Consider the following 12297-nt stretch of genomic DNA (forward strand, 5'->3'; position numbering starts at 1 on the left):
ACAAAAATCAATGGCAAGCAATAGCTTACACACACAAATAAACATAAACACACACACACATGCAAACGCACACGCACACGCACATGCTCAGCTGTGAAGCTTATGCTGGGCTTCAGCTATTTGAGCTACCAATTAAGCATATAAGTTGACGTCTAAAGTTTCAATTACAGTTGCGGTTGCAATACTAATTGCATGCTTCTGTCTCTCTCTCTCTGTGTATGTGTGTGTGTGTGTATGGTAATAAAAACAGCTTTCGCTTGTCGAACCATATGCACGCAGTTTTTTCTGTCATAAAATCCATTGTAAATTATGCACACACGGCGTATGCGCAATGTCAGCTTACTCACACACACAGAAGCTCACACGTTTGCATGCCAATAAACATTTTAAAAATAAATTCGTCTCTTACTGTGCGCTTATATTTCTCATTCGTAGACACTTGAGCCAAAAAAGCTTGTAAATCCACAGGAGAAATGCCAATTTATTTATCCACAGCTCAATAAAATGTTTATTTAGATTCATTTTGTCCTTTGCTCCACATGCATCATAATCAACTGACGAGCGTTGATACTGTCTAATTAATATTCAAAATGTGCAACCACAAATCTTCAACAAATAGTTACACACACACACACACACAGCGTCAGTAGTAGTTGAAAGTTTTAAAATTTATGTGCACGGTAAATAAAAGTAAAAATGTGGCTCAGCCACAGGCATTGAGCAAAAAGAGAAACTTTTACGGAAGTGTCACTTGGCAAGTCGATTGGTTTCCAGTTCTGGTCCAAGGTCTATGTGCCTGTCTCCCCGCCTGCCTTCCTGCCAGCCTGTGTGTATTTATGTAGCGATAAAATTAAATTTATTTTAACGCCAGCTAAATGTGAAAACCAGACACACAGCTTGCTTGCTGTCTGCTCAGACTAGAGCTAGAGTCTGTGTGTGCGTGTGTGTGTGTGTGTGGGCGTATCATGTGCACACATAGTCAAACATTATCGCGAACTTAGTTGCCAACTTCAATGGCAATGCCCGGCCATACTTCCTTGACAACAGTTGTAGTTGTTCCTGCTGCTTGTAGTTGTTGGGCGGAAATCGCTTAAATTTACGCCAAAGATGCGGCAATTCCGTAGCGCTACCTGTGATAAAACTTTCTGCGCCATTTTCCACTTTATACACTGGCGCACGCTTATGCGTTAGTGTGTGTGCCACTCTCTATATTTTTGGTGGCTCTGCCCAACGGCCAGACTAATGCAAACCATAAACCAGCTAACAAATGAATGCCATTGCCTAGTGCACACACATCGCGGCCTAATATTACAGCCTTGCCAACAAAATGCGCTTAACATTAACTCAAGTGATGTGTGCGTGTGTGTTAACTGAAAGTCAGTGCGTTACAGCACATTAAGTGATTTTGCCATGCAAATCAATGACTTTCAGTTTGAGTTGTGCCACTAAAAATTGTGGCTGACTGCATTGTACTTCGACTTAAGTGCACTCAATGTGCAAATGGCATTTGCTATGAAAACTTTGTTAAAACATACAGCGAGCTGCTTTAGTGTAAGAGCTATTTCAAAAGAAAATAACAATTATATATATTTATAGGTTTATTCAATAATTGCGCAAATGCGCGCCATTAGCTTTGCCTTAAAACAAATATAATCTTATTAAAATTGATTACAATTATTGTATGCTGTATTTATGCTTAGCCACAGCGCTCAATCTAAGTATGTATGTCTATAAAAATACACTTAATTACTTCCGGTATTTTTCCTAACGCCGCTTCACCTGCACGTTCAATCAAATCAATCAGCTTATACTTGTTCGATATCGAAGAACTACACAACACGGCTGCGTAATTTGGTCAGCTTATCGCATATTAATGTACGTTTATGGCAGCGCATATGTATATAAATATAGCATGAAGTGGCGATTAATTAAAAGACTTAATGTAATACACGCATATTGATTAAACGCGTTTGCACTGATGCGCTTAAAGGGCCTGCGGCTTAATGCGGTAATGGACACCAATTGGGCTGCTAATATGCAAACTCAGCTGTTGTGCGTGACTTATAGATATAAATAGCTATTGGAATAAGCAGTTTACATTACGTTTATAATGGCGACTTGTCTCAGCTGCAAACAAAACAGCGATTAGACAAGCAGCTGCGCCTGCAGTTGCATTTGCTTCAACAATGGCTACAATTGCAGCTCACTAGCTATGAACTTAAACACTTTTTAAAGCTTAGGCTATGTAAATATGCTAAGTAAAAGCAAATATAAAATAAATAAAATTGTACAATCATAACATTGGCCTTAAATAGAAAATAGTTTAGACACAAGCTTAAAAATGTTGCAGTTGTTTAATGCACAAATGAAAGTAAAACATTTTAGATTGGGAATTGCAAATCTCAAAACAATAGTAGCTTAAAATCACAGATTAAGCTTAAATGCTTGCACTGTGCTAAGGCAGGTTAAGTTTAAGAAGAATGACTGCAGGTACAAGTTTAGACAAGACACAAGCTAATGTCTCCCCAGCTGCTGCCACTTGTGAGTACAGAAGCTATTATTATAATGAAAGCACATTATTTTAATGTAAGCCCTCTGTAAACTTTACAGTACCTAATAAGGCATTTGCAACTAATCAAATTAACTACAGCACTTGGCATTATTTTAATATAATAATTTGCTTAATGTTCAATGCAGTGTTTATGTTTAATATGAAACTATCATGGCAGTTAAACAAGCGATGTATTTAAACAAAATATACATCTTAAACTTAATTAATTATTATTTTATAATACTTGTTTCTATTGCAAATGTATTGGCTGGTTTAAATTTAACACACATAAGCACTTTAGCCAAGACTCCTATCGGTATGTGCCTTGGATAGCTGCGAGAAAAAGCTTAAGCAGGGTGGGTGTCTGAACTGAGATTTAGCTATAAAACCACCAGAATACAAACTAAGGGGAAAGTGAGCACTGTCAACATTTAATAAACTTTGACTAAACAAATACAAAGGCAATCAAGCAGGCAAATAGCACGTAGTGTTCATTTAAAAAAAGTAATTAATGTTATTTCTATACCTTTTTAGCTCATTAGAAAATAGTAAAGCTGTAAATGTAAAAAAAAGAATCGACTTTGTTTCACATCTAGCAATGCTCATTGTTTTGTTTTGACGTAATTTCATTTATTGTTAAGCCACCCGTTTTAAACATAACATTTAACAGTCTTGAACCGTTTGACAATACATTATGCATTTATGAACTAATATCTCTTAAGATTATTTGATACTGCTCAGACTGGCTTCCAAACCTAATAATTATAGTTAGGTACTGCTGTAATATACTACTTAGCCTAATTATTTTACATTATACATTAAAATATACATTTACTTTTATATTGACTAATGGCTAAGAGCCGCTTTGGATTGGTTACATAATTTATATCGAAATTAAAACTAAAATTTGTATATCGTAACGTTAATGATCAATCTGTATGCGTAAATCAGTCATATTTTGATCAGCTTCAGGATAGCTTGATAGTTCTGGATCGAGGGGTGTTATGCGTATAAGAGAATTTGTGTTTTCGTTGCTGGATGTCTGCGTATCTATAAACAAGTCTGCAATAAAATAGTAAAGTAAAAGTTAGTACAAACTTAGTTTTACTGTTTATGCGTAACTTACCAGATTCACTGCCAGTCCATTCAGTAACAATGCAGCTTTGCTCAGCGTCATCCTCAACATCAAAAATTTCTTTCACCTGAACATTGCTGGCATTACTCTCATTGTAATAATAAGCATAAAGATCTTTGTTGTGTGCAGCCATTTTGAGAACATCCGTTTCCAAAGAGCTGACGCCACTGTAGCAAATAAAATAAAATATAAATAAATGCAATTTGGGCAAATGAATAAACTTACCATTCATCGACTATAATGGAAAGACGTGGCCCATACATGCGATTCGAGTAGAGTAGACCAGTAGCATCGAAATGTGGCTGATCATATAGCTGTGTAAGAAATACGCATATATATGAAAATGCACATTTATGTTATAGGCTTAGCTAAATTTACCGTCAGTTTGTTGAAGAAACGAATCTGCATGGTATTATTTAACTGATCAATCAGCTCGTGGGCAATAACGCGCATTTGTTTGGTCAACTTGGGCGTTATATCGGAAATTCTATAAATATATAAAATTAATTAGCGTGTGCTGCTGTTTATAAATATTAAAATGCACCTACTTTGATATGGTTGCCAAGAAGAAATCCATGGGCACAGTGGCTGGCAAGGAGAGCAGCTTAATGCCGCGATGCTTGAAAATCCAATTGGCTAAGCCCTTGTTGGCATCCTGTATATAATTGTCAATAACATCGAGCACAGTGTCCGGCATGTTTGAGCTTAATGCATCCTTTCTATGCTCCTTGCACTCACTACATTCCGCTTCATATGCCTGTGGCGCAATCGTTTCCGAGACAATGTACGTGGACTGCACTTCAATGCAGCGCTTGCAGTTGATCAGATTGTTGCGATGCAGAAATTGCAGCGCATCGTCGAAGCCTTGTTGACAGAACTTGGAGAGGAATTCGACGCGTGGCGGAAATAGAATGCGCACAAATCGATTGATATTCTGACGCGATATTTCAATGCTAGTGTTCGCCCAGTTCAAATGAAACAGCTGCGAGCTCTGATCGCGTGGACAGATGTCACTCTCGCCACAGAAAGGACTAACAGTGATTGTGTTCTCATCCAGAATGGGCAAATTGTCCGAGAAGGCGCCATCCATGTAGCGCACGCCACGAAATTTCGGTGGTATAATGCCAGAGAAGCCAGGAATGAAGCAGGCACAGAGCAAGGCTTGCAGCACCTCCTCGCGCGAGTCGAACTCCGATATTATAACGTTCTTGCCGTCATAGACGCGGGTCAGCGATATGTGCAAGCGACCGCTTACGCGCTTGTGCGCATCGGCAGGCAGCTGCTTCTGCAGTCCCTCGAGCAGCACCGTTTGTATGTTGAACGATGGACTGAACGGACCCAGGGAGTGGCGGCGCGCTTCGTTTACCACCCGAAAAAAGTCTGAGGTCATGCTATCTGCAAATAGGGGATGGAAAATTGCAATGTTAGAAAAACCAATGCAAGGGTGTATAAAAAGAAAAACTACAAGCCAAAGATTAGACGTCATTGCAAAACAAGTTGATTGTATCAAAGGTTAATCTATTGCCACCAGCAAAGTTCTTCGAGTGGCTATAATTACGTTTTACAATGTTTGCAATCACAAACACCTTCAATGCATGTAAGTATTTGTGTCCTTATGCCTATGGGTCACCCAGTTACGAGATGGGAAATGACGTGTGCACCTTGGTTTTGATTGTATTCATATCTACGTGTTTACTTTTTGGCCCCCATTGGTTAGAGTATTGATAAGCGAAAAAAACACTTGGCACAATATATTCTACAATGCCTTCATATACACACGTGCATGAATGAATATATATATGTATGTGTATGTGTGTGTGTAGGAGTGTGGTGCTCAACAGCTGCTTTGTTTATAGTTCAGCTGGTTTTTACTCTAGAACTGTGCCTGATAAGCAGCCTTTTGTCGTTTATATAGCAAGGGGCGGCAGGGGTTGAAAACAGTTTATATAGCCTACAGCAGTAATCAGTAATATTTTGCAATAGTTTAAAAGAAATTTTTGATAGCAGCTCAGTTCATGGTTAATTACTTTATTCAACTAAGCACATAAATTAATATACTTTTTTTTTCTTATTGACGACCTTGATCTCTTCACATAACTTTATGCTTTATTTCCGCCCGATAAATGCTATATAGTAGTACGCTTGTGTTTAAGTTGGCACACGCTCTTGTTTTAGAGTGTACTGATTAGATTTTGAATTGAATTAAAGCCCTACCGGTTAGAGATAACGCCGAACAAAAACAATTACACACACAACTACTTCCATGTATATTTTTGTTTGTGCCTGATGACGCACAATGCAAATCAGGCCACCTAAGCGTAGTTGTATGCCTGGATGCCAAACTATATATACAAAATAATTAATAATGATTCTAACAGCACAGCAAGCACTTAATACACTCAAAAGAAAATATCATAATGTTCATTAGTTTAATGAACAAGCTTCGATCATTAGTGGCAAGTTCAAAGTTCTATGCGTTAAAACATTTCTAATTGTTGCTAGCACACGCTTCATCAACAACATATTGTTGCCACTTATTTGTCAACAACAATATATCTATAGCGTAACAAAAGCTGATTATCAAGGTTTTTTTCTAACGCTAGCGGAATTCAAGTCTCATTAGTAGCGCTCTCTAGTTCAAAATTTGTTTACAACGCAATGCAGCGAAGTAAACAAAGCAAACACACATACATACATACATACATATATGCAAACACACTTAGTTGTTTATTTGTTTTTGTGTCATGGAACCAAAAATACATTTTCTTGGGGGCTCGACTCGAGCTGTGGAAGCAAAACCAGTTGCTGCTCCGTCAAAGTGGAAACGAGCGTGCCCAATACTTTCATAATAGCTTACAACAAACAAATATATATACATATATACACACAGATGTTTTGCTTTTGTTTTTGAGGCTTCTTTCGTCACCATGGACACACCCCCAGTGACCCCGAAAAAATTATAACAGAACTCAATGTGACTTGCGGTCGAGAGAATTTGGGACGTAAAATTTTGTTGCTTCCGCTTTGTGCGTTTATAAAAATTTAAGTAAATTTAATTCGCAAAGTGCGTGGTAAATTCAACTGTTACATACTGTAATATTATATTATATTATATTTAAATGTATACCTCATCAATAATGGCACACGCTGATAAGCCCACTCATCGTATTGTAGCGAGTATAAATCCCCAGCTGCTTTATTATTGTTAATAAATAAAATACCATCTATATTTATATGCATAATTATTTCACATATTCCTCATTTGTTTGTGCCTAATCAAAAAGAAAACTCAATCACTTTAATTACGCTGAATCGTTAAACTTGGGTCACAAAAACATTATTGACGTCAATGCGAGCTTCAAAAACATATATACTTCCCCATATGTATATAAAAAAATAGTACATACATAATTAAAGTTTTGTGCGACAATGAGTAGAAGTGATTCTCTTGTTATAAATCGATTTAAAAGCTGACACATGAATTTAATGAATGATTGTTTGCAGGCTTGAACTTTGATCTGCTTATTTATCAGAGGTAATGAAAATTGTGCTGATAAGACACAATCAACTAAAATAAGTATACACATGTCGGCACATGTGTCTGTTTAAATGTGTGTAGGTGCGCATGGGTAAATGCCAATGACTTTCCCAGTTATTGGTCAATAAATAAATGTAAGCAAAATAAGCAATAAATGTGACGAATAACAATACTCTTTTGTTAAATTTTAGTTTTCACTCATTGTGAAATCAACCAAATATAGATTAGATCGGCACCCTATCCTTCAAATAAACAGCTATATAAATTTATATATATACATCGGACTGACGTAGCTGATGGCTGATAAGAGACGTGTGGATGTTTCGAAGGTCGCTCATTAGAAGCAGAAGAATTCACACGTAGGACTGAACAGTTAACTTCGCAACGATCAGCTGCACTACACTCTTACACATGCACATCTGTGTGTGTGTCTGTGTGTTTGAGTGTATTCATGTAACTTCTAGTAACAGGTTTAGCTGTAAGGCAGGAATTAAAGTGGAACGAATTTTGACAGAGCTGAGCGGGGTGTGCACAAGCTGTTGCAATGAATCATTCTACCTGCCACAGGCTGACGAACTTTCTACGTGTGGCAGTGAAATTCCACCTCAACAACAGTAGCATAAGTAAGCGTGTATGTGTGTGTAATTACAGCGAACAACTAAACCAGTTAATGCAACAAACAAGTCAGCGAGAAATGGAAAAATAGTAAAGCAATTTATATAAACTCAAGAGAAAGAGGGCTCGGCACCAACGAATTACAACGCCCAACACACACACACACATACGCAACATAATAGAATCACGCGATCGATTTAATGACCTTCGCATGTAAACAAAATTTCGTGCGTACGTGTATATGTGTGTGCGTGTGTGAACCTATTTTAGTTCACATTCAAGTTTCACATTTTTGTATTTGTGGTGTGATATTTGCGTTGTAGTTTTTTATGCTCAACAAAGCAAAGCATTGACGAGCCCCCAAAATACTTTACGCTCTATGTATTTAAATAACATACATAACTGTATAAAGAAAATTTTTACACTGAAACAACATATTATATGGATAGGAAATTTTTTTTTTAGAAAAATCTAGAATCATATGTTTGAGTTTAATTTTGATCTAGCCAATTCATAGAATACGCGTGTCTAAAAACATACAAACATTTATTAATTAAAATAGTTTTGAGCACAGCACATTAGCTTATATACGAATAATACTTTGAACAACAAACGCGATGAGATCACACATACATACATATGTATGTATGTACTTACCTAATGGCAAATCGCAAAGCAGGCATGCTGCCGCCAGAGAGCCAGCAGAGGCACCTCCAATTTTCTCGAGCAGTAGATGTGGAGCGTATTTCTTGAAGGATACAGCAACACCGACATGATAAATACCGAGAAAACCACAGCCGGCAAAGGATAAATTCATTTTGTGTGTCCTTTGCTCAGTATTTCAAGATTTTATATATTTTTTTATAGTTGTTTAATTCGCGCGCTTTTCTGTTTTTCCAAAACGTTTATTAAGCTTTTATATTTGCTTTTATTTTTCCAATTCTATTTATTCCTTATAGAAGCACTTGGTATGAAATTTTTATTTTGTCTTTATTTAATTAAACCTTTTATATTTTTGTACAACCGCACGTTACTAGATTCGCACAAAACGAACCGTTACTCTCAGCTGCTTTTATATAAATAAACAACAATAAGCTAGGGTTGTTGCTTTTATATGAAAATATGAAAATATCGATACTTATATTTTCGATACCATTCAGCAAGCATGATATTTCCTACTGGCGATATTTTGAGCGATAGTATCGAGCATTTAAATTGAAGAATATCTTTTTTTTTATTTGATAATATTTTATTCATTAATATCATCAATTTATATATTTCAATATTGAAATTTTGTACAAAAATTGCAAGTGCTTGCAAATTTGCACGATTGTCACGATATATACTGCGACTTTCGCGAGTATTTTAAACTTACTTATCACTCCCTGAATAGAATACTAACAGTGCCTGCCATAAAATCAGCATCAATATTTGATTGATTACAATTAAAAATTAAATTATGTGTGAGATTGTCATAATGTTTCCAATAGATGTAAGCTGGAATTAATACCTGGAATTGAAATTAGGTCACCCTAGCACCCTACTTTGCTTGCGGTGTTTTACAGCACTGCAATGAAAATTGGAGCTATACACACACAAGACCCATGAAAAATGGAATTGTCGAAGAAATTGCAAGCTTGTGGCTGGTATCTAACGGATGAAGGCATCAAGTCAATAAAAACCCATTTAGGAGTCACTGGCGAACCAGATCCCCGTAAAATTATTGACGAGGCTTTAAATGTAAGATATTCCACACAAACATGTACATAAACCTGTGTATGTGTGTTTGTTATTTGTGCAAATAATCAATAAATACTTAGTAAGTTTTTTACTTAACTATAATAAATATTGTTTATAGCGAGATTTGCGAGAAATTGGCAGCGGCGCTCTGCCAAGCAAGCGTGACGATATCAACGGCACGCTTGGAGGTCGCATAGTGCTCCAGGTGCTGCGAGTGCGTAACGTATCGGCGCCCAAAAGTAATGAAGAATCAAACAGATCACCAAGGCTTTTGCAGCTGGAACTGAGCGACGGACAAAACTCAGTGCAGGCGATTGAGCTCGACCCAGTGCCTGCATTAAGTATCAATGTAGCACCTGGCACCAAAATTTTCTTCAAAGCCGAAAGACTGCAGCTAATGCACGGTTTCCTTCTGCTGCGTTCCGACGAGCTGCAGTTATTGGGCGGGCGCGTAGATGCGCTGTATGAAAAGTGGGATTTTACGCGTACTATGCTAAAGTACACGCGTAGCGGTCGTCCCGTGCCAGGATCTACAAACCCACCACCTTGGATTAAATTTGGTCAAAATAGCGCACAAATGGAAGAGCCGGATCGAAATTTTAAGAGTCTGCAAGCGGCCTCTGACAAGGATAAGGCGGCCAAAGAGAATGCCGAGTTCACTAAGATGCGCAATGACGCCATCGCTGAGGCTAGTAAGCCAGGTCCTAAGAAGGTTTTCGGAGGAGGCGGTCAGTATATGGCAGATCACAATATGAAGAAAATACTTGACAAGGGATACACAAAGGAAGAGGCCAAGACGGCGTTGCTAGCTACACGCAACAACTTGGAGCGTGCTCTTTTTAATCTTAAGCGAGGCAAAGATGGGCAAGAGGCGCAGGCGCAGGCCCCATTAATGCGTGGACGTGGAGAACGTAGGGAGGGCAAGCGCGGTGCCACCCTCAAGGAAGAAGCTGAAGCTGCCAAGCCTGCAGCGAATGCAACACTCTTTGATTTCCTAACCACCAAACTCCCCACAGACGCACTCCCGGAAACCACTAAAACTTCAGCAACTGCAAACAACAAGACAACGCTGGGATCGAAATACACTGAGAGCAATATAAGCATGCCAGAGATAAAATTCCAAGGCTCGCATGACCGCTCCAGATTTGAGAACAATGTGTCTAGCAGCTTTGCCGCCAATCGTGGCGGACACTATGGCTCACTATCGCGAGGCGGAGGCGGTGGTGGCGGAGGAGGACCACGTAATCGGGGTGGTCGTGATGAGCGTCCGACGCGCGGAAGAGGCACTGGCTACAACGAGCGTCCTGGACCTCCTCCTGCGGCTACTACTGGTGCTATACGTAAGCAGCCGCAGATGTACGGTAAGCCGGAGCAGATGCATTCTAAGCCAGAACAGGCCCACGTTAAGCCGGAGCAGACCCATGGTAAGCAGGAACAACAGCACGGAAAGTCGGTCAACCGGAATGCCCCTGACAGTGCCACCAAACAGACTGCAGAACCGAAATCTGAACCAGATGTTGCCCCTGCAAAGGATACTCGAAATAATAATCGTGGTCGTGGTGACAATGGCCAAAATAGAGGACGTCGTAATGGCCCACCTCCGCCCAAGAGCTCAACCTCGACTAACGATGATGCTGCGCGTCTTACCCAAGCCCTAATGCCCAAGATTATTGAAGACACTGCTAGCCTGAAGATAAGTGCGCCAAAGCGTGAGAACAACAAGCGTGGCGGCAAGCAAACTGGTGGTCAGCAATCCAATCGACCGCAGTCCGACAGCCAAGCTCAGGCAGCTCCAGTTGCAGTTCAGGCTCAAAAACCAATGGAGAAGCCCAAACAGGCAGCTTCAAGGCACCAGCAGCAGCAACATCAGCAGCCCAAGCAGACAAATGAAAGGTCTCAATCCAGTCAATTGGCCAATGGATATACCTACGATCCCAGCAAGATCATGGGTTTCCAAAGCAAAGAGGCAAACGACTTTGCCATGAGCTTGCTGAAGAGTCAAGGTGTCAGTATTCCCAACAAGCAAACGCCAGGTCAGTCAATGTCAATATCAATGGCTATGTCAAAGCCCCTGCCAATGCCGAAGCCCATGGCAATGCCAATGCCGAAGCAAATGCCAAAACCAACGCCAGCCAAAGCTCCAGCTCCTGCAATCACAGCGCCAGCTAAAGCTCCAGCTCCTGCAATCACACCGCTAGCTAAAGCACCAGCTTCCGCAATCATACCGCTAGCTAAAGCTGCAAATCCTGCAATCAGAACTCATGCTTCAGCTCCTGCTCCTGCGCCAGCTGAAACTGCAGCTCCTTTAATCGCAATGCTAGATGAAGCTGCAGGTCCTGCAATCACAGCTCCCGCAACCAATTTGAATCTAAAGCAAAGTTCAATTCATTCCGCTGCAGCTCTAATGCCACAGCCCGCTGTTGTGCAAGCACCGCCGGAGCAGTATGGCCAGATGCCAGGTGCTAATTGGGTGTGGAAGCCGCAGGATCTATGCATGGCCAAGTATTGGGATGACGGTCAGGTAAGCTTGTTAAATAACAAACAATTGCTTCATTTACTCATTCACGTTTTATCCTTTTAGTATTATGAAGCTCAAGTTACAGGTGTGTCTGCGACAACTTGTGTGGTGTATTTCATCGGCTATGGCAATCACGAAGAAGTGTTAAAATCTGATATATTGCCCATAACTGATGAACAGAATAGACCGCTATCATCCCA

At 39.6% G+C, this 12297-nt stretch overlaps 2 protein-coding genes across 3 annotated transcripts in view; one reads left to right on the plus strand and one right to left on the minus strand.

Moving 5' to 3' along the window:
* Positions 1-3157: 3157 nt before the first annotated feature.
* On the minus strand, positions 3158-8677 carry LOC108598424 (1-acylglycerol-3-phosphate O-acyltransferase Pnpla3). Its single transcript, XM_017985050.1, has 6 exons — positions 8497-8677; positions 4235-5081; positions 4065-4173; positions 3912-4000; positions 3678-3853; positions 3158-3613 (listed from the first exon to the last, which is right to left on the minus strand). The coding sequence occupies exons 1-6, from the start codon at positions 8654-8656 to the stop codon at positions 3474-3476; spliced, it is 1521 nt and encodes a 506-aa protein (XP_017840539.1). The 5' UTR covers positions 8657-8677; the 3' UTR covers positions 3158-3473.
* A 727-nt stretch (positions 8678-9404) lies between these two features.
* Positions 9405-12297, plus strand: part of LOC108601066 (tudor domain-containing protein 3) — a 3200-nt gene continuing 307 nt past the window's right edge. Inside the window, exons 1-4 of one of the 2 annotated variants that reach the window (XM_017988958.1) lie at positions 9405-9579; positions 9698-11612; positions 11979-12100; positions 12161-12297. The exon at positions 12161-12297 is cut by the window's right edge and continues 307 nt beyond it. In XM_017988958.1, coding sequence (XP_017844447.1) covers positions 9451-9579; positions 9698-11612; positions 11979-12100; positions 12161-12297 — 2303 coding nt within the window. In that variant the 5' untranslated portion in view covers positions 9405-9450. Of the gene's footprint in view, positions 9580-9697; positions 12101-12160 lie in introns of both variants that reach the window. The other variant, XM_017988957.1, reaches the window with a different exon arrangement.

This window comes from Drosophila busckii, chromosome 3L (assembly GCF_011750605.1).
Source record: "Drosophila busckii strain San Diego stock center, stock number 13000-0081.31 chromosome 3L, ASM1175060v1, whole genome shotgun sequence".
Lineage (NCBI taxonomy): Eukaryota > Metazoa > Arthropoda > Insecta > Diptera > Drosophilidae > Drosophila > Drosophila busckii.